Here is a 22863-nt window from a genome sequence, read left to right as displayed (position 1 = left end):
ATTATTTCTTTTTCCCTAATTCTTGATATTTCTTCTCTGATTCCCCCAATGTATTTGGAAATAAGATTAAACCTTTTGTGTTATCCCTGTAGCCATGTTGCAATTTTTATTCAGAATTATGCTCACAAAATTGGAAAAGAAATGTTGCACTGGACACATACTTTCCAGAAGAGTACACCTTTCTTAACTTCCTTATGCAATTAGCAGTTGTTAGATTTCAATGTATTTTGCAAATTATTCTTAGGCAGTTCTTCATACATGATGTATACTTTTCTTTCTCTCTAATACTAGATATTTCTATTTCTCTGATTCTGGAAATATGGTAGTACATTCTGCAGATGTATGATCCATCAAATAGTTCAGTTTTTGTTGACTAGTGCTTTAAACAATTGTGGCCCTTCAGATGATCATCTGAAATGGAAAAATTTAGCCATTTTTACACTAGTATAAACTTAACATGTTTTATATGTTCATAAAACACAAAATTTTAGAATGTAATATCTTACAATTATAATATTATCAGTCTGACAGACATTATCAAGAAAATGTCATTAAGAAGTGGAAAAACAGTACCTTACACAAGTAATAAAGACTAAGAAATACAGCTTTGAATTCAAACAGATGATATATATTTGTCTGTATGTCTTCATGCATTCTATTTTCAACTAACACTATATATAGGCACATGATCACTTCATGTCCATAATGTATACTAAATTTCTTATGAATTGTTTGAAACTGTGAGTAGGCATACACAATGTACAAGTGTATTTGTGATAGTTTAAAGGACATCACTCAATAAAAAGTAACCTGAAATGAAGTCTTGCAATATGTGCATACCTACTTCATGTTGATAATTTCATATCAACTTACTTTTGCACTGTGACACAGTATGAAAACTGTAGGAGGAGATGAAATATAATTCTTATAATATAAAAAGGGGCATTACACTCCAAATTTAGATTTTAGGCTAGAATAGATAAAAGCCTTAATTTACATTTAAGGTAAAAGTGTATTACAAGTTTCAAGGGCATTGGATAGAAAGTGGGGGAGGAGCTGAGTACATAAAGAACAAAAGAAAAGAAACTGTAACTCTTTCATTTAATTCAAGATTCTAAAAGGACCATAACTTTAGAAAACTGTCATCAGATGTAAAATCCACTATAGTATGTGTATAATTCTGCTGCCTGGCCATGAAGTATACCATGATCCATTTGAATATGATGGAATCTGCAGAAAGAGAGTTTTAATGCAAAAGTATGAAGGAAGCTATGATATGACAATTTGAAAAAGAAAATGACATAATAACTGAAGAAACAAATAATCAAATTTGATAGTCCTGACAATATGTGCCTGTCCACTTTATGCTGATGTACCAAGTTTCATTTGAACTGATAAATAGTAATTACATAAAACATTTAATAAATGCAGCTCTAAACTATCCTGTACCTTTTGATGTCTACTGTTCATAGTCTAGCCAAAGCTCCAGAACTGGCTGCATTGAGGCATTTTGTTCACCATATCATACTGTAACTAAAAAAAGCCCAACATGTACATTTATATATACATAAATTTTTCTTTCACAATTAACTGTGATTTCTCTATAAATTTCTGACACTTCACATTAAAAACAATTTAAAAGTACAATGTACATAATTCTAAAATCAGTTATTATAGTTTGTAAAATAAATGCTGAATGCCATATCTATTTTCAAAACACTTTTAAACACCTACCTGTATAAAATGGTGTGTAAATTGGCAGTCTTCTTCTTGGCAATTTTAGCATTCATTGTCCCATTATTTCTTTGAATAAATTTATATCTTCATCTGAAATAAGTATAGTATAGTATAAAAAAATCTATGAGGAAACATATTGGTGGTTTTCAAAATAATGAAGCAAAAGTGTGACATAGGGGTTGGAAATTCAAACCTATTTCTTTTGGTGGTCACCTATTTTTAATGATAGCAAATAATTCAAATTTCAAGGAAATATACAACTTTGGGAAAGTGTTGAGAAATACCAATCAGATATATTTTGAACAGCCTTCAGTTCATAAGTTCAGAGAATTTCCAGTAAGATGAGTGATAGATATTGCAGTGTTTTATGACAAGGAAATATGTATAACAGTTAATGTTTTTTCAACATATATGAATAGGTGTTTGTGTATAGTTTGAAACTTATTTAATAAATGTTTGTGGACTTTGGTTTTTAAAATCACCCTTTCTGCACAAATCTGACATAAAAATAAAATTTTACCTTGAAAAGTTGTTGCTGAATGAAAAATAATTAACATATTATTAAAAAACTTTTTTTTCTCACATTTTGCAGGTTTATAAACCTTATAAACTACATTCCAAATTTCAAAAATGTCTGTTGATTTTTAAGAGATGCATAGGGGACACATACTAAAAATCAGTGTAAAATATTCATTAAGTATTAGTTTTTCTGTTCAAAATAAGATTAATGGTGATCGTCTTAAGACAGAAGTCTATTGAACAATTACTTTATTCTACAAAATAACTACAAAACTGAAAATTTTCACAACACAAACATGAAAATTCAGCAACATGTAATGCTTTAAATGAAAAAATAAGTGACTTTAAACACAATTAACACATTGAAATCATTTAGTTAACATGCACTGCTTATTCAGAGTAGAAAAAAGACAAAATGCCACGCATGGTAAAATGGAATGGTAAAATTCATACATCTTTATAATGCTACTAATTTTAAGAAGATGCACAGGGGACAAATGGCAGCAAAATATATATTCATAGAATATGTTCATAGTAAGTAAAATTCTTTCAACTACACAATACCAACTACTGAATACTTACATATGTAGGTAAACTTTAATTAAAATTGATGTTTCCCCTTTTAAACCTGAAAACTTGAGAAAAATGCAAAAAATGAAATTTAAATTGTCCTGGGATTCTTATATAATGCTTAATTATCAAGTAATGCCTGCATTTAACTTACACACTGCTAAGAATATAGAACTACCACAACATATTACAGTATAAATGCTATGATAACTGATGAATGTCAAAAAAAGGTGCACAGGGGACATCACTTTGGCTTAATATGTGAAGCTGAAAGCTGTTTTTGTAACCATTGTAACTTCCATTTAGAGGGAAATAAAGTAAAAACCCATTTTATTTAAAGAATACTTACAAGGGACATTTTCGGGTGTATAGACATATATGAAGATTCTGAGAAAGTTGAATTATAAAACAATAAAATCATAAGGTGTCTTCAAAGCTGTAAGGATAAAGATCTTAGAAAAACATTATGACTTAAGAAAAGTAATGGGGTTATGAAAATTGTAGCAAATGTATCACTATTTAATCCCCCGCCGTGGCGGAGGGATTATAGGAATGGTCCTCCCCTCCTCCTCCTCCGTCCTTTTTTTCCCCCCTACGATAAAACCTTTTTAGTGTCCTTCCCTTCTTTGCCCAGTATTTAATATTTATCTGAGCCGTGCCATGAGAAAACCAACATAGTGGCTTTGCGACCAGCATGGATCCAGACCAGCCTGCGCATCCGCGCAGTCTGGTCAGGATCCATGCTGTTCGCTAACGGTTTCTCTAACTGCAATAGACTTTGAAAGCGAACAGCATGGATCCTGACCAGACTGCGCGGATGCGCAGGCTGGTCTGGATCCATGCTGGTCGCAAAGCCACTATGTTGGTTTTCTCATGGCACGGCTCAGATAAATATTAAATCTATGTTGGCTTTCCCATGGCGCGGCTCATCTTATTTATCTTCGTATACGCTGTTATACACTATGATCATTGGTTTAGGGGTAGGATTCTCTCTAAGGGCGCGATATAATCACCTTACATTTTCACGACTATACTGGTTGGCTAGGGTTCAGAGATTTTCCAGGAGATTAAATGATCCTAGGTAAGTATAATGTTACTGGATACAGTACATTGTACCTAGTTTATCGCACAAGAGCTCTGTAGCTCATTGTTGTGTGCTTTTTATATGCGACGTTAAATAACGTTTACCTTTACCTTTATTACAGTGATTCACCTGCATTTTTCACATCATTTACTTTGTTAGATGTAAATAAAATAATGTTTTGTCGTTTGTTACATTCAATCCGAACATTCCAGCATTCGCAATATCAACATAAGGCCGGGTATCCAAAAAAAACTCGAAATTGAGGTTTTATATCTACAACAACATGCTTAAAACAAACAAAGAACTACAATTTCACATAAAGATTTTAGAAAGTAAAAGAATAGAACTATAATAGACTTTTTCTCCTGCTTTTCAAAATTGCTTTTACCGACAATTTGTAACTTATCTAGTCCCATGTGTTTCTGGGACGACAACTAATGTATGAAAAGAACTGAAACCTCTGCCATACACTTAAGGGATCATATATGGCGACTAGTAAGGTCTGAATTCATGAGTGTGCTGTATCTTTGTATTTCCAGCAAGTATAAAAGTTTTGATTCCATACTTCGTACTTTTATTTCGATGCAAGTCCTGTTTGGCGCCATATCACCTGTACTGTGTTGGTGCGCCGTAAATGTCAAATGAAAACAAAAGGTATAATTCACTTAGTTCCAATCGAACACAACGTTTAATAATATTGAATATATGAATGTAATGAAGAAAGGGTAATACTAGACAAAATAAAGAGTTAAGGGTTATTTGCAGTTCTATGCCAGTCTGATATACTAATAATTTGAAAAACCAGATAGAATGGTGTAAATAGCCACTGTTTGTATCTAAGAAATTCTATCATTTCTTGTCATATTGATACTTTGAAATGGTTGTCATTTTCATAGTAACTTTGAATAGGGAATATATGTAAATATTGTATTCCTGAGAGGTAGATATGAAACATGTTCTCCGCAAGAAATTTAAATATCGAGCCTCGGTCGATATTTAAATTTCGAGGTGTACATTTTTTCATAACACCCTCTGAAGAATACAGTATCGAAATCATAATGAGTCTTAACATTTATTGAATAGAAATCCGCATCATAAATTTAAATAAGTTATTGAAACAATCAGTATAGTGCAAAAAATCCCTGTATAAAAAGGGCGCATTGTGCACCTTGCGTGAAAAGCATGACACTTCATACAGTAGTAGATAAACATAATATGCTTCAAGCCTGGGGAGCGGTTTGTAGGATACAAGATGGCCGCCATAATTCACAGTTTCATAAGAAAATTGCAAAGTGTATGTATATTATGCAAAAAAGCTTTAACATTGGATGAGTAGTGGAATAATATATACTACACCTTGAATAAATCTTCAATTTATATCGAAAAAACAACATGGCGACCAGAATCCAAGTACCGCCAAAACATCTAATATTTGAAATGGTGAAATAATTGTCTACATCACGTAAAAAGGATTAAGTTGGAACAATAATATATAAAATATATATCCTGACATAATCCAGACAACCATAATCAGACAAAATTCATTATGAACACCATATCACAAGATGACCAGCAACTTGAATCAAATTATGAATTCTCTACTGACACTTGATTGTTTTTCTAAAGTATACAAGCCATATTGTATATATTTTCTTGACTGAAAATACACTTTATCTTGTCTTATGTTTAATACTCTGTATTCTTTGATATTTAATAGTTAGGTATAAAAGTTATTTCCCTTTATTACATTATGAATGAAAGTTGTCCACACTTGTTTAAATTCAGTCATTAATTAAAAACAGTATCTAAAATGCCAAAGGTAAACAGAACATAAAGGTCAGAAAATGACTTCCAAACCTTCCAAATTAATAAAATATTATTTTACCAACTTATATTATTGAAAGTTTTGTTAATAGCTATGATATTTTTTACAGATAATTGTTATGCCTGTGATTGCAAAGAAAGCAGTTATTGCCTCAGATAGGTATATAGCAGGTACTTGTCAGGTTAATAATGTGTGTTAGTGAATAAAGGAAAGTGGAAACTGTTCTTTATTATTGATATAATTGTTCTCAAATCTAAGACAAAAAGTGTGAAATAAGTTTGCAACACAGACACAGATGTATAATAACAAAAATAGTATACCAATACAATTTCCATTCCAAATAAGTGTGGTGTGTCAAAGGTGTATCAATTAACAAAAACAGTTTAATATCCAAACCACATAATTTGCTCAATAACATTCAGTTTGTAAATATATGAATTAGAATGAACCTGTATGAATCTAATTTGTGTTACTGACCATTTATTGTTCTATGTAAAATCAATTCTTAATTTGTGCTACTTACACACCCATTACCTTCTAAACACCATACCCATTTGTTGTGATGCATTGATACAGATCTGAAATTACTATACCTAGAACTGTATTCATTTTATTTTTAGAACAAAACAATTAATATAATAGGGCTAGCTTTTGGTGATAGTATACTACGGAATATGTGCTGGCAGTATGTTATTTACAATGGGAAAAACAAAAATCCATATAATGCTTAGCTGTATTAACAAATCAGCATGCCAGATGTAATGTCTCCATCAGATAAGGGTGGTATTAGAATTAAGATTTGTCTTCTATGCCGCAACTGAAAGGTATGTTTGGCATAATGTTGATATCTTTCATAAATTTAAAGCTTATTTGACACTGTGATGTGACTAGAATCAGTTAGTTTTCAGACATCTTAAAAAAGTTAACCATTTAAAGTAAAGAAGGGCCGTTTCGTCTCTAAGGTTTCATGATGGAGAATTCTCTGCTAAATATCAAGATTTAACTTACATTATGCTTGTACTTTTACAAAGAAAATCATTTACTATTAATATTTTATTTTATCGGTCAAAAAAAGTGTTTATCAAAAATGTGAAATAAAAATTAACGGGTTCGTCCGGGATTTGAACCCGGGACCTCTCGCACCCAAAGCGAGAATCACACCCCTAGACCAACGAGCCGCGGAAGTCTAAATAGTGATATATTGCTGATTAATATAGGTAGTCCTTATCCTGCGCGGCGACGCGTTAAAATTGATTATTGTGGAACACGAAATCGTTTTCCCGTATTATTTTAAATATGAATTATAAATCGATATCATTTTGATACATCTATAAAAAAAAATAATATTATCAAAACTTATTCTATAATGAGATTTAAACCTAATATTTGAACCCGCGCGCTTTTCATCACGTTAAAAGGCCATATATATATTCTAAATGTAACAGCTGTATGCACTACTTTATTGAAAGTCGTATTTCAGATTCATTCGCACATAAAATCCGATCCAGCTGAGTAGGTTAATACGTGAGCTAATGTGATAAACTGGTTTGTTCTGTGGTAATGATTATCTAATACTAATGATAATATAATAGTAATAGGTCTCGCCGGGAAATGGGTAAAGTGATAAAACCACAAATGCGAAATCTCCCACCGTATCAATGAACCGCAGGTGTATTTAAATAAATTCAATTTAAAAAATAAAGACCCGTGTGGGATTTGAACCAGAAACCTATTGCATTCAAAGCGAGAATGATACCCATGACCAACGACCAGCATATAAAAACATAATTATGCTGCCTTCTATGTTTGGACATGTCGTTCATGATAGATGTCTAAGCTATGTCATATATACAGCAAGGACAGTCCATTGGTAAAATGGTCAATGGGAAATAATTCGTTAAAAAGAAGTTGAATACGGAATACTCTTTCACGCCTTCCATGTACAGTAAAAGTTGGGCTCGTCCGAGTTCAAATACCTGAGGAGCCCTTTAACTTTAGCATGATTAAAATCCGTACTAGTATTCTATTAGATTTAAATCTTATTACAGAATAAGTATTAATAACATTAATAAAAAAAGTTACAACTTAAATAGTATTCTATTAGATTTAAATCTTATTACAGAATAAGTATTAATAACATTATTTAATATTTGTATCAAAATGATATCGGCTTATATCAAAATATAACCATTTATACTTAAAATACAGGGAAATGATGCCGCGTTCATATTTAAACTTTTCAATTATAAATGTACACATAAAAATAACAAGCAAAAGTAATTGGCTTGTCGGGGAATTGTACCCGGGACCTCTCGCACCGAAGCGAGAAGCATACCCCAAGACTAATAAGCCATGATTACCATAATAAAGTTGATAACTACAATACCACGTTATCATATCTATTCTTTGGACAATTTAACAGAAGTATTCAACATAACTAATACCGACCCAAGTAAATAAAAAAAACGGTCCGTATAATTATGATGTGTAATTTTTCTTTCAACATTGCAGCATCACAATGTAAATTCAGAAACGCATAAATTTCCATTCTATATTCGTTTTAATTCAAAAACTCATCAATCTTTTATATGCAGAATTGAGTGATAATTTACATTGTTGTCCAGACTTTAATCCTTGGGTTAAACCATTAAAACGGGTTCTTCCGGTATTTGAACTTGCGACCTCTCGCAGTCAAGCAAAGCATTATATCTGTGCAATGTTTGCTCTTCATCACCACTGGTATTGTTAAGACATTACATTATGTAAAAATGTTTAAAAAGTTACAACTTAAACCTGTCTTTATCACTTCTGTTACATGCCTGTTTAAATGAAAGACAACAACGGCTCGTTGGTCTAGGGGTATGATTCCCTAAGTGCGAGAGGTCCCGGGTTCAAATCCCGGACGAGCCCAACTTTTACTGTTCCAACAACACGTTAAAAAGTTTTCAACAGCACATTTTTCTTCTTCGTTATAATGTCCTAAGGATGAAGAATTACTTACCAGTGAAAATCTAACATGGATGAACATAAATAATGGTAGACAGTCAGATGTTTAAGTTTTGAACAAATATATTTCTTGATCAAAATCTAATTAATCACCTTTTAACTTCATGTTTAGCTTCGAAAATTCTTTTAATACTAACACAGAATGTCATCAGGCCAAAATGTTCTATGATTTAAGTAAACTATAAACTTTACAAGTATTTTATTCAAAGTACTCCTTCAGGCACAGCATTATATACTAGTTTATTAGTACATTTTACATATTGTTAGACGGGATTATATCGTACTTCCAGAATCTGTATACGAGTATTTAATTTTAAATTTTTCATCTTAATGAAACACACTTTCTTAAAGTGTCGGTCGAGTCAGTGCAACAGAAAACTGTCACAACGATTTCTATAAGATTAAAAATATTGACTTTATCTAACATGACGTGGCACTAAAAATGTAATGATTACACTTTTATTGCCATGTCATGTAAGATAAAGCCAATATTTAACTAACACCTTATAGCTGTATAATTTCAAGAGAGGCTCGTTGATCTAGGGGTATGATTCTCGCTTTGGGTGCGAGAGGTCCCGGGTTCAAATCCCGGACGAGCCCATAGTTTTTTTCTCGATATTAAGAGATATCTTAGAGACTTACCCTTAGCCTTCTTTACACAAGGGAAACAATCTGTTTATATAGTGAAATTGATTAGTGAACACCGTTTGTTAATCCTAATCCTGTCCATGTTATATCAGTGCAATGAAAAAGTAACCTATCTATGTTAAATGCAATGCATGATAAGACAGTCATGCATCAAACAGTCCTGAAATTGGTTTCTTTAATTTTCTCATATTTCTAGATGCTTTTCCCGTACTTTGACGCATATATATGGATAGTAGAGATTTACCTTGTGAAATTCTGTGGGTTTTGACTTTTTCAAAATAATCGTCTGTTTGTTGACAAATTTCACCACAGAAATGTCACACCTTCCCCAGGGCATTAACTTATTTGATCTTTACACAGTTTTCTATTCAGATTGTTAATCATTGTGGCTATTATGCATACTTATGAATGCTTTTTCCCTGCGTAGAGGTAAAATGTGCATAGTTTGCATGGGGTACTAGGTCAATAGCCACCTAAACCTACACAAAAGTCATATCGGAGTTGTCTCCATTTTTTCCAGATATTTTACCCGGGATTATTTTTTGTCAGCTCATATAACTTTTTTTCCGAAAATGATATCTAAAATATTTTTTCAGGCTACATACTTTGATGCAGGTAGCTACACATATAAAAACTAAAATAGATAGTTCCTACTTGAAGTTTGTATTTTTAGTTACACTGCCTAGATGTCTTTCGCTACCTTCTCCAAAGAAAAGCGAAATAAATAGTGTTCGGTATTTTTATGCTGAATCATTTCCTATAAAGAAACAAATTGAAACAAAAGTTTGTTTCGATAGTTTTATTTATAATACGTCACGAAAAAAAAGAACAGTAGTGCCAAGTTCGTTTTATTTATCAACTCGAAATTTCGAGTTTCAATTTCGAAGTTTCGAGTTAATTTCGAGTTAGGTTCTTTGAAATTTCGACAAAGTCCCCTGCCTGGATGTCTGTAAATGTCCGTTTGAAAAATGAAAACAATGTTAATGGGCTAATTGTCCCGACTGCTTCATATCAAAAATGTAAAGTGGATAGATCTACATACACATCTATAAATCGTATCCAGCATATAGGGACTTGAATACATATACTATTATGCAACAATGCATGAACATAAAACTGTATCCATGATATATATATACTTAACAATGAAAAGACTCCGCACAAGATGAAAGTCTATTAAGTAAGTAAATAAAACGACTTCAGATGCTTTTCTGACAGTATTTAATTACAAAAAATACAAGCTCGTTTCGCCTATCGGCTCATCAGTGTAACGTGGTGACGTTACTATGGTAATGACGCGACGTCAATGTAAAGGGACGTAATTCTGATGTTGTTTGTCTCAAAGGGACCTAATTCATATTGCTATGTTATTTTATAGCATTTAACTGTCACTGTAGTCTGTTTAGTTTTTTAAAAATAATTTTATTTCGCTAACCTAGCTGAAGTACTATTTAATTTCATTTTAATGAATGGGAATATTTGAAACTTTGGATCTTTATTACTGCAAACATTTATATGGTTACTTATATATGTTATATCGATGCGTTAAGAAACCCAACACAAACTAGTGACCTAACTTCCGCCCCAACCCCCACCCACCCCACGCCCCATAAACTTCAGGTAAAATTAAATGTCAAGATATAACTTACATCACTTCACTCAGTCTGTTAATGTTTTATTTTATCGTTGTGGTCAATATAAAATTCTTCAAATCAAAATGTCGAGCAAAAGATTACGGGCTTGTCCGGGATTTGAACCCGGGACCTCTCGCACCCAAAGCGAGAATCATACCCCTGGACCAACGAGCCGCAGTTCCAAATAAACCGATATATCACTGATAAATATAAGTAGTTCATATCTTGTGCCGTGACACGTTGAAATGTTTAAACCTAAACACGGCATTGTTTTCCCCTATTATTTTCAATATAAATTGTTACAATTGATACTAATTCTATGATGAGATTTAAACCTTTTCTTTCCTACAGGTACGTTTTCATCACGATGAAAGGCCAGTATATATAAATATACTTCAAATATTAAAAGCTGTAAACACTATATAATGTCATATTAACATTTATTCAAAGTTCTGTGAGTTGGTTAAAATGTGAGCTTATGTGCATGAATTTCAGTGATAGATATTTGTTTTGTTAAGAAGTTCCGTTTAACATGACCAAAGAATAGATATGATAATGTGGTATTTTAGAAATCAACTTTATTATGGTAATCACGGCTCGTTGGTCTAAGGGTATGGTTCTCGCTTCGGGTGCGAGAGGTCCCGTGTGCAATTCCCGGACGTCATGATTGTTTACAATCAACAGTGAATCAGGTAAGCTTGAAGCTACAATAAAATACACAATTCACTTTTCCTTTCTTGATTAGGTTTATGTTTACCATTACATTCCTTCTATCAACTACGACCTCAAAGCTAATGTGACACTATCCTTTAATAAGACCTTGCCAAATTTCTGACTTTTTTCAGGAAAGCTAACCATTGTCGTTTTGTGGGTAAGGTTACATGAGTGAGAAGTCAGGGCTACTGAATGTTAATATGTAACTTCTACCGTGCATGTACATAAAAATATTCACTGTATTACCGATTCTTTTAACATGTTAAACGGATCTATATAACAAAACAAATACCTACCTGGTAAATATTTTAACGGTCCATATTATATCTTATATTTGTTACACCATTGCATCATCACAATGTAATTTCGAAATAAATTTCCACTCTAACTTATTTTTAGTTTAAAAATCACAGATTTTGTAGAAAAAAGCGAAAAAAGAAGATGTTGCAGGCTTGGATTGATTCAGCCTGTTCATTGACGGTAATTGAAATACATGCTACCGTCCACACTCTCTAGCCCCGAGTTGAGCAGAACTCAACATTTACACATGTTACATGTACCAAAACCATTTTGAGACACCCGCAGATGTGTTTATGTAGTGGTGCACATGGAACTAGCGAGTAATTCCATGAAAAGCGGCGTATTGTCCCCAGTTAAAATAATGGCTTTGCCCTAAACGAGAAAACAATCAGCAGAACTAAACAAACTGAAAATTAGAAAGGCGATCTGAGGCTACGGAGCCTGCATATCGACAGAAACTGCTAAAAGACAAAACACGCACCATATCCAAAGAGTGATTATACAATACTCAAAGCTATGAAAGCGGAAGTATTGAAACCACAGAAGCCAAAAATTTCAAGCTGAAAAACTAAACAGTACTACTAACTCAACATACGTAAATGCCGTACTGAATACTCTAAAAAGATATAGAAACATAACAACCCTGCTTGAATGTACGGGGAGTCGTTTTACGGCCGCCACATGGCACAAACTATGCTGCTGTGATAATACAAGAGGGCCATTGACCCTAAAGCGCTCATCTATGTACAAGGCTTCAAGTATGTTTGTAATGGTACAAGTACAGAATTAGGTATCATCTATGCTAGCCTATATCATATACATGTCACACACATTTTTGAACCTGGGGCAATAATTTGAACTCTTACCTTAGGCAGTACAATTCTGATATCACATTGGTTTAGGGGTAAGATTCTCGCTAAGAGCGCGACATATCCCGGGTTCTAATCCCGGACAAACCCAACTTAATTGTATCATGAAGATGTGAAAAAGTATTCGGTATATGTTCCTTTAGATGTTCTAAGAGAGGCAAACTATTTGCCGTTTACAGTTTTGCAAACCCGCTGGAACCCGTTTCTCTATTCCTTCGAACTTAAAAAAAATAGATTCATTTGAAAAGTTAGTCTATGCCTAGAATCTAAGGAGAGTTATAACATTGAATTAAGGACATCCTTTTTGAAATAACAGTAATATCCTATAGTAGTCATGTGCCTCTCTTCAGGGAGTGTGACGTCGTCAATTTCCCTATATATTCTTTCTTGGTCTCGGAGGAGGGAATTTTCAGAGGAGGAAACTTTCAGTACAAAGGGAGCGTACCGTAAAACAATGCTACGCTACATCTTTTATGCTGTATTGATTGCTTGGCTCATTGTATAGATATTAGAATGAAGATTTGATGAATTCCGTTTTAAAGGTACATTAATCACACAATCAATATGTACATGTATCTACATGATTAGGAAATGCTAATAGGCCCATCCAAATGTACAAATAGCAGTACATATCCACCCAGTATGGTAGGCTATTGAGTCTAGGTTCAATATAGTATGCTTACATCGGTTGATGCAACGGCCATATAAACATAATACCAACTGTGAGAGTTCTGTTACAAATGTATACATGTACAGGGATATAGTTGATCAATGATAAACGCAGATCAATCAACAGCATACATTTAATATTCATTTTATTAGGACTACGATACACAACTATAACATTTTAATGTACAATATATATGAAAACTATATACACAGAAACAAAGTTCAATATATTTCATAATCTTTAATTGCATACCACTGAAATCTTTTATTTGCAATTACACTTAATCCATTCGTCTTTGATAACGATCAATAAACACATTGTTCATTCAACAGGGAAATAGTCTGTTTTGCCAATGTTCAGTACAACCAATATTGTCTTTATATCTGTTATAATCCATATGGATAAGAGATGAAGTTTTCACGAATGACTCACTTGTCAAACACCAGTCTGTAATCTTTATTTAGTTATATAATGATATAGTTAAAAGTTGTGTACTATTTCTGTCTCTACTAATTTTGAAAGGATCCTTAACTGTTATTGATTCTTTGGAACTATCAAGTGCCATTGTCTTCATGACATCAAAATTGATTGTTTGTAAATTTCTCTCTGTGTGTGTGTGTGTGTGTGTGTTTGTGTGTGTGTGTTCGGGTTTAACGTCTTTTTCAACAATTTTTCAGTCATATAAATGACGGTGTCTACTTGTAGCAGTGAGCACAATGCCCAACTTTATAGTGCTGCCTCACTGGAATATCATGCCGTAGACACGTGGCATGATACCTCACCCAGTCACATTATACTGACACCGGGCTAACCAGTCCTAGCACTATCCCCTTAATGCTGAGCGCCAAGCGAGGAAGCTGCTAGTACCATTTTTTACGTCTTTGGTATGACGCGGTAGGGGATCGAACCCACGACCTCCCGCACTCGAAGCGGACGCTCTACCACTAGGCTACCGAGGCGGTTTGTAAATTTCTGTAACTGAGTGTGATTCCTCTGATTGTACAATGTGTTGTTTTCCAGATCCATCCGGCGTTTTCAAGCGAAATGTGTAGTTTTTTGGACCTCCAGTAATGAAAGTTATTATAGCGTTTCCTGAAACTTCGTCAGTAAGATCGCCGAGATAATCACCCAGGGGAGGCACCCATTCACCCTCCTTTGTGGCAAATTCTTTTTCACTGGTCAATTTATCGAAATAGACGGTAGGATCGTCGATGATTTCAACTTGTGACATGTTTTAACGTTGTCCAAACTTACCCCAAAACGAATTCAGCATCAACTTTGCTAAGGCTCTCATGGCGGGATTTTTCGTACGTTTTCATAATTAAGCCAGATACCCTCCTTTTGTATTGTGTAATATACTTGTGTTTTAGTTCTACTGTTGTACACCACGATGGCCAACCGCTAGCTTCCTGCTTCAGTTTCAAGAAGGTATTTACATACTCAGCAAATACTCCTCCTTTCACAGTATTGGGATCGTATTGCGACACGTTCTCAAAGTGCCAGACTTCGTAGATGTTCGCGATTTGATAGCCTTTTTCAATGGCTTTCTTTAGTTCATCTGTCACTCATGTGCCCACAAACGATCGTTGTTCATCTGTATGAGTACAGATATCTTTATTTTTGACTTCCGCACACGATTCACTGAAGAATTGGATATGAGTCATATCCCTGAAAGTTATGACAAATCACAAAATTCTCCTCTGAAAACAGCCACAAGCAAAAGTCGTCTAAGGTCGAGCTTCCTTTGAAAATATGTTCATTTTTGTCGCAGTTGTTACATTGGGTTGTGTTGGTGACATCGTGCTGTATACATTTTGTACATACTTTGTGAGCCACACACAGGTTTGGCTTATGCTTGAAAGAACCACATGAGTCGGGAAGATATCCTTTACGACAGGCTACAATGTCCTCTTGTGTGCACTCAAAATCGAAGAAGTTGAATGTTTTAGCAGTTTCTTCCTCATTTAAAAGTTCCTCTTCAATCGACATTGGCATATCATGCGCGGTTTCTTCAGGCAACATAAAACATTGATGCGTGTCACAATATCGTTCCCGACATACGTGGTCTTTCTTAAGCATTTTTCTGTTGATTGTCGTACTACATTCAGCGCACCTGTAATAAGTCCTACAGGTTGAATTATCTTTATAGGTAATTTTTGTGAGGAGGTCAAAGCACTCCTATGCTTGAAAGTATCTGTTACATGTTTTACAATGTATCCTGTCGTCGAAATCATTCTTCTCGTGTACTTTTCGGCAAGAAGAGCAGATGTTGTTACAAACATGTTTGTCTTTATGGTCATACCCTCTATTACACGTAGTGCAGAAGTAATTTCGTGTCAAAAAACGCAGACATTGACGTGATGACATACTAATGGGCCTCATGATAATATAGATATATTTTGTTTTCCGCTTCTGGACCAGTATAAATCATAGTATTAAAATGTTCTTTAGAGAGAACGTGTAGCTGGTATCCCTCTAGTACTGTTTGAATTTGTATGATTCTTCTATTCCACACTGGCCTTCCTTCACACTGGCAGCTTTATGTAAAGCTCTAGCTAGGTCACCCTGCGGTTCGTAACCCTTTCTAAGGCCCTCCCACTTTTCATGTTTATCAATTCTGGCCCTTGCACAGCATAAATTGTCAGAGTTTTTAATCCGAATAATACATTTCTTTTCCAGTAAAAATCTGTCATTGTTCACAAATTTGAAACGTTTTCTTGTTCCACCGCTTGGCATGTCTACCAATGTTATTTCGAACTCCAAACTCTCATTGATAAGAAAGTCCTCATTTGACTGTAGAACACGTTCCACTTCCTGAAGAAAACGATCAGCCGTTAAGACAGTTACAGGTCCGAATGGAATAACTATAGGGTAATCCAATGTTGGACTTTGCACAACAATTCGAACGAGGTCATTTGATTTGCTCCCTTTTGTAACCTCATTAAGTATGGAAGAAAACAATGCCTGTAACGTAGTTAAAATGTCTTGTAATTCCACAACTTCCAAGTTCTTGAATGAGGCCTTGTATGTCGATGATTTGGTCCTGAACTTTTTTATTATCCTTGCGTTTACTTTACGCAGATTGTAGTATTCCCAGGCATAAGTAAGTTTTCTAAGTTTTGGAGCAGATGCCTCTGAAGTTGATGATCCTTCCCGCTTTCGACCGCCACCAACTTGATGTTTGTCTCGCAAATGTCTGAAAAGATTGTCTTCCCGACTAAATGCACATCCACATTCTGAGCAATGAAAACTGTTTTCGTTTCGGTGCTTGTAAACATGTTTGTCTAAATTATCCTTCCTTGTGAATACCTTTCCACATATATTACAGTTGAACTTTTCCCAGTGATTGGCAGAGCGCTGATGTTTTAGTAGTTCGCTCTTTTTGTCTGTTTTGTAATCACATTTCGGGCAACAGAACTTCATGTTGACTGCTTGACGTCTGGAAATAGAAAGAAATAGTCGCTAAGTTAATTTGTAGATATACGAGTGAATGTTATTTCCAACATCTGATTGGTTACTGAAAATTTCATCTGATTGGTCAGAATAGCAGACTTTTTACTGGCTACTCTTTCTTGCATTTTAATTGGTTGATTTAGAATGCAGACTATGAATTAGGGCTTAAAAAGCACAAAAATGGGAAATAAGGCTTATTCGCGATTTAGTCCGCATTGGAACAACATGTATCCGGCACCGTGTCCTGTCTGTACCCAGGACTTTTCGAGAAGAGATGTTATGTTAAGACACAAAAGAAACAAACACCGTGAAATCAGTCAAGTGTATCCGCAGAGCAGTGAAGCATATCCGCAGTCGCCGCCGCCGCAGGGTACGCCGCCATTACATGGCTTACCGCCCGCACAGCAGCAAATGCCACCGCCGCCTCCGCAGGGTTTAACGCCGCCCGCACAACAGCAACTACCACCGCCGCCTTTGCAAGGAAAACTACTTCAAACAGAACCGCAAGAAAAAAATACTGACGCCTCAGAGGACATAGTGTTTCAACACCCGTTTACCATGATGGTCCAACGGCTTGCGGGAAGACAACACTTGTCAAGGACTGGCTGCAGAATTTCAGCGCTAAGATCAGTTCTCAGATACAAAGGACATTCCGGTTGTATAGGAGATGGCAGCCAATGTATACCGAAATTCAAAGACAATCTATCCAAAAGTTGAGTTTCACCAACGCATTCCGTCGGATATTGAAGACGATGACTTTTTTGATCAGAAAATGAACAATTTATTGATACTGGATGATATGATGTCGGGAGCTGGAAAGGACAAAAGAATCACAGACTTATTCACCGATCTTTGTCAGTGATTTCTTTTAACCAGAATCTATACGCCAGCAAGGACCCGACACAGAGGAGAAACTGTCATTACTTAGTGTTGTTCAATAATCCGATAGATCAACAGGCTATGATCACATTAGCGAGGCAGATGTACCCTGGTAAAAGTGATTACTTTTTGAAGAAGTTTGAGAAAGGAACAAAACAGCCCTATGGCTATCTGTTGGTGGATCTAAAACCATTTACACTGGAACATGACAGATTGAAGTACGATGTAACAAGGAGGGTAGGGAAAACCGAAAGGCAAACTGAATTGACCAATCACATAACAGAACAGAACCAGAATTGTATAAAAGGAGAGCAGCAATCAGATTTAAATCGTTTGTCAATCAGAATTCAAACTGTGGACATCGCAGGAAATAATTGTGAAATTATGGCAGAAAATACAAATGCTCGCGACGATTGTGGACTTTTGTTTGACTTCTCACATGATGTGCAAAGACACGTAAAACGAGGGTGGTGTGCAGAAAATAACGATAGCACACAACCAAAGAAGAGGAAAATTGAAGACAGCAGTGATGATGAAATGGAACATGACGTTGGAGAAAATCAGGCATATCTTTCCCTCTGGGAAAAAGCTATAGACTAAAACGACGATAAGTACGACAAATTGTATAATCAGTTTATACAGGACGGAGAAGGCAAGGACTCTGCACAGGAAATGACAGAAGGTCCTATTCAGCCGTATAATGAACGCACATTCTTCACAAAATACGAGTATTTGTTGGATTCGTATATTCTGCCACTTCAAAACAGTACACTGCATCAAAAGATTTTACAAGACATACATTCATTGACAAAGAAGAATGTAAGCACTCAATCGGCAATTAAGCGTGTGCTGCGAAAGTACAAGTCTGACTTTAAAGACAGAATTGTCGGACGAAGAAACAGATGATGAAAGCGAAGAAGACGAAACTGATACTGAATAAATACAGTCACATATAAACATTCAATTCATTTATGTTGTCGACTTTGGATAGTGCGGACATGGCTCCGTGGGAGAACTATTTAAAGAAAATCTATTTTGATCCGTCGCATCTAGCTATTTATAGTGGACCACAAAAACTGTACAAAGTGGTGAAAAATGAAAAAAAATATCATATTGGCATGCACAAGATCAGAACATTTTTGCACAATCAAGAATCATACAGTCCACATAAGCCTGTACGAAGACGATTTCAAAGAAACCAAGTCGTAAGCGCTGGAAAAGATGATATTTGGATGGCAGACTTGATAGACATGAACAAATTTGAAAATTGGAACAAAAAAATTCAAATATATATTAATTGTAATTGACACCTTTAGCAAATACGTATGGTGTAAAATTCTGTGTGTTTTAGAAATTAATTATACTTTTGTTCAATTTCAGGTCAGGAGTTCAGAGCAATACCCGTACAAACGCTGATGAAGAAGCATTGCGTCATATATTCACCTACACAGAATGAAACAAAGAGTTCAACAGCAGAAAGGGCCAACTTGACAATAAGGTCAAAAATCATTCGCTACTTTACGTATAAGGATGATTACAATTATATTCCAATCCTAGAGGACATAGCCGACAGTTATAACCAGACAATTCACAGAACAATAGGAATGGCACCAGCTGATGTAAATGATGCTAACGAAGAAGAAGTCAGATTATCAACCTACTTTGCTCACAAATCATCTAATAAGGAGATATCTAAAGCTACGAAGAAACGCTACATGTATAAGATCGGAGATTTTGTAAGAGTAACACAATTGAAAGATATATTTACTCGCGCTTAGACCAAACATACAGCGGAGAGATATTTCAAATATGCAAGCGTTACTACAGAGGGACTCTTCCTATATATAGGTTATCTGAAATGCAGCAGGAAGAAATTAAAGGAAGTTTCTATCAAAGCGAACCGCAAAGGGTGAACATTGATCCGGATCATATGTGGAAGATTGAAACAATTTTAAAGACAAAAGGCAAAGGAAAACAGAAGCAATTGTTTGTCAAATGGAAGTACTTTCCACAGAAATTCAATAGCTGGATTAAGTCTAGTGACATTGAGTGAATGCACTTATATACAAAACCTTTACTACTATTACCCATATTATCTTATGTAAATGTGTGCACTATAAGTATATAAATAAACGTAGAAAATCTACCCTGTATTATGTTATTATTTAGAACGCACACACCAATATATGCTTTCAACTGAAACTCTAAGCAGCTCTGAAAAGAGAACAATACGGTATTTACAGCATGTGTTTCAATAACTCACTTATGGCTAAAAGGTAATAAAAACGTAACACGATGCACTTTTAGCATTGAGAAAATAAAATATGAATATCTTTCTTCTACTTTACCTGTTGAATTAAATACATCAGTAACAAACATACAGACTCCCGCCCCACATACGCCCATCCCGCGGGAAAAATAAACATTTTAAGTGTATAAAACTACAATAAAATGATCATAATTATCTTGATTGAAACCTCAAACAAATACGTAAAACATTACAGACCTGTAAAATATTTGTCAATTATCCAATTATCCAATCTTTTCTTCTTTCCGTCTGTGAGAAATATGAATTATTTGAAAAAAAGATATTAATTGGTGAAGAACACCTACTGATTGTTAAAACTATTAAGCGTGCGCCAGTGACATTTCAATGTAAACATAAATCGTCCAACTGGTGGTAATTAAAATATTATAAATCATATAGAATAATGCCTCGTTCCGATATAAAGAGAGGTTTAATTATGAAATGTTGATAAAAGGGAACTTTTCACTTCGTTATAATACAAGAAAAGCCCTGATTAATGATAATTTTGACTTATTAATATGGCACAAGACCACAGTTATTTGCCCTTGGTTGACCACAATACGGAAGTGGTTACGCGGAAAATAGTTCCTCTGTTTGATGGTGAATATTGGTGAATTTTTGAGTGAAAGACCTGCAATAAATGGCATGATTTAATAGAGGAGATATGAAATAGTAGGTACATGTACAATTTGACAGAATGAAAATGTCAGAATATGCATAACATGACTTTTTGATCAGGCCTGTTTTGCCTGTTTGCGGCCATCTAGAGAGTATTCTTCATACGCATGTGATTTGGTTCAAAATGGTGGAAAAAAGAGCCGGTCAACCCAATGTTTACTGTGGCTGGAATTTTTTCTCTTGGATAGTTCTGTTGAGTTCAGGTATTTTTATAGGGGTTGGAATGCATGCAAAATTGCTATAGTGTCCAGTGCCTATATAGAACATATAGTAAAAATAACTGTGGTCTTAGGCCTGATATAGTGGAAAATGTCAGAAAGTAAATTGTCAATATTTTTGTTATTTTTCAATCTACATGGCTGAAATTTTGACAGTGAATGGCTGGTAGGCATAGAAATCTGGTAAATATTTAGATTAATCATTACATTTGCTGAAATTGCTTCAGTTTGGATAAAAAGTATACATGCACTTGAAACTTGTGAAAATTCCTACTTTCAGTTTACATATTTCTGGATTTTTTCTAATTTTGCAGGTTTTCATGCATGAAATGCATTTTTATAAGTTCTTTGTTTGAAACCGGTATGCGGAAAACAAAATGGGGTATTACAAATGCCGCGATGTGATATTTTTTGATTTTTTAGAAATTTGAGCTGCGACTGAGGAAATCTGACCTAAAGTCAGATATGTATTTTTTTCTATTCTTGTTTACATAAAATTGCTCTTTTGGTTACTTGAATTTACACAGTACACACAGTCTGAATAGTGAAATATGTGTAATCATAATCTGTGCAAGAAAAATCAGTTCAAGGGCTTGAAAATTGGACAGATTAGGCCTGAAATTGGCATATTTTAATTGATTTTGAAGGAAAACAGGCAGATTTTCACACACTAGACTTGCATATTGGTTTCCTTAATGCTTAATTGAGCATAAATCATCATATCTGAGGTCCTGAATTGTATATTTACTTATTCTGTTGGATTTCTTACACTTTTAGTACCTAAAAACCTGAAATGAGAGCGCTCGGACAATGTGGTTTGTCGCATAGACGGGGATTGACCGCCTTTGTACATATATGTCTACAGCTTCTCAGATTTGACCGAAGACAGTTGTTCGGTGTTGTGAATGGGTAAATAATTCCATTTTAGATGCTTTTAATCAAGATCAGGTACTTTCTGTGATTTTGTAAAATTTAATAGACTTCATTAAATTGCATCGGCAAGCGAAAAAAAAACAAGAAAATAGAATTGTAGTGTAATAACATTATTTCAGCCAGTTTTGCCATAATGACTACTTTCTAAATCATGTGTGGTAGTGAGATAACATTTATACTCAGTTACCATGAAATTGGACAGGAATTTGTTCATAATTGTTGATGCTGTAAGCTGTATTCCCAGTGTGAATACTCAGTTCTGATTGTAGCTAATTTCACCTGAAAATAGTAAACATTGCTTCAGATCTAGCAGTCAGTAAAGCAAGGAAACTGGACAGACTGCTTTGTGATTGATAGTTTTGTTATTCAGACTGTTTGTTATGACACATTTTACATATATAAGACTTGAATTTGAGGTTTTATATTACATTATCATGTGATTATGACAGTTTCAGTATGGGGAAATGAGATTGTGATATAAACATCCATAGAAAAGTTGCTTTGAGGGGCACTTCTTTTGCATTTCTCACTTTCTTTGCAGTCAGACTGTTTTGAAATTATAGTTTGCACATACATACAATCATGTAAACTGATTAAGTATTCAATCTAAGAAATTATGACTAGCTTGACTCATATTTCAGATGTTGTTCGGCCGCAGGCCTTCCAGTCACACCGAAGGTCCTGATTCGATCACACGAAGGATCACTTCCATTGATATTAGTCACCGGAAAAATTAGGAGCACCAGTTGTAGTTTCTCAGGTTGATATTTATTAAGGTTTTTGCAGTTTAGCCAGTTTGGAACATTCAGCAGGCAGTG

At 34.6% G+C, this 22863-nt stretch overlaps 2 protein-coding genes, 1 long non-coding RNA gene and 2 other non-coding genes across 5 annotated transcripts; 2 read left to right on the top strand and 3 right to left on the bottom strand.

Moving 5' to 3' along the window:
• Positions 1-280: 280 nt before the first annotated feature.
• LOC128548835 (uncharacterized) lies at positions 281-1928 on the bottom strand. Its single transcript, XR_008367244.1, has 3 exons — positions 1735-1928; positions 1450-1533; positions 281-411 (listed from the first exon to the last, which is right to left on the bottom strand). It is a non-coding gene; the product is annotated as an uncharacterized LOC128548835 (long non-coding RNA).
• A 7341-nt stretch (positions 1929-9269) lies between these two features.
• Trnap-ugg (transfer RNA proline (anticodon UGG)) lies at positions 9270-9341 on the top strand. The gene has a single exon. It is a non-coding gene; the product is annotated as a tRNA-Pro (tRNA).
• A 1784-nt stretch (positions 9342-11125) lies between these two features.
• On the bottom strand, positions 11126-11197 carry Trnap-ugg (transfer RNA proline (anticodon UGG)). The gene has a single exon. It is a non-coding gene; the product is annotated as a tRNA-Pro (tRNA).
• Positions 11198-16050: 4853 nt separating this feature from the next.
• Positions 16051-20489, bottom strand: LOC123561168 (zinc finger protein 577-like). The gene is made up of 2 exons (XM_045353398.2): positions 20415-20489; positions 16051-17015 (listed from the first exon to the last, which is right to left on the bottom strand). The coding sequence occupies exon 2, from the start codon at positions 16997-16999 to the stop codon at positions 16052-16054; it is 948 nt and encodes a 315-aa protein (XP_045209333.2). The 5' UTR covers positions 17000-17015; positions 20415-20489; the 3' UTR covers position 16051.
• Positions 18581-19686, top strand: LOC123555679 (uncharacterized). Its single transcript, XM_053524191.1, has 2 exons — positions 18581-18674; positions 19289-19686. The coding sequence occupies exons 1-2, from the start codon at positions 18581-18583 to the stop codon at positions 19684-19686; spliced, it is 492 nt and encodes a 163-aa protein (XP_053380166.1).
• Positions 20490-22863: the final 2374 nt, after the last annotated feature.

This window comes from Mercenaria mercenaria, chromosome 15, assembly GCF_021730395.1.
Source record: "Mercenaria mercenaria strain notata chromosome 15, MADL_Memer_1, whole genome shotgun sequence".
In the NCBI taxonomy this organism is placed as follows: Eukaryota; Metazoa; Mollusca; class Bivalvia; order Venerida; family Veneridae; genus Mercenaria; species Mercenaria mercenaria.
This window is presented reverse-complemented; position numbering and strand designations above follow the sequence as displayed.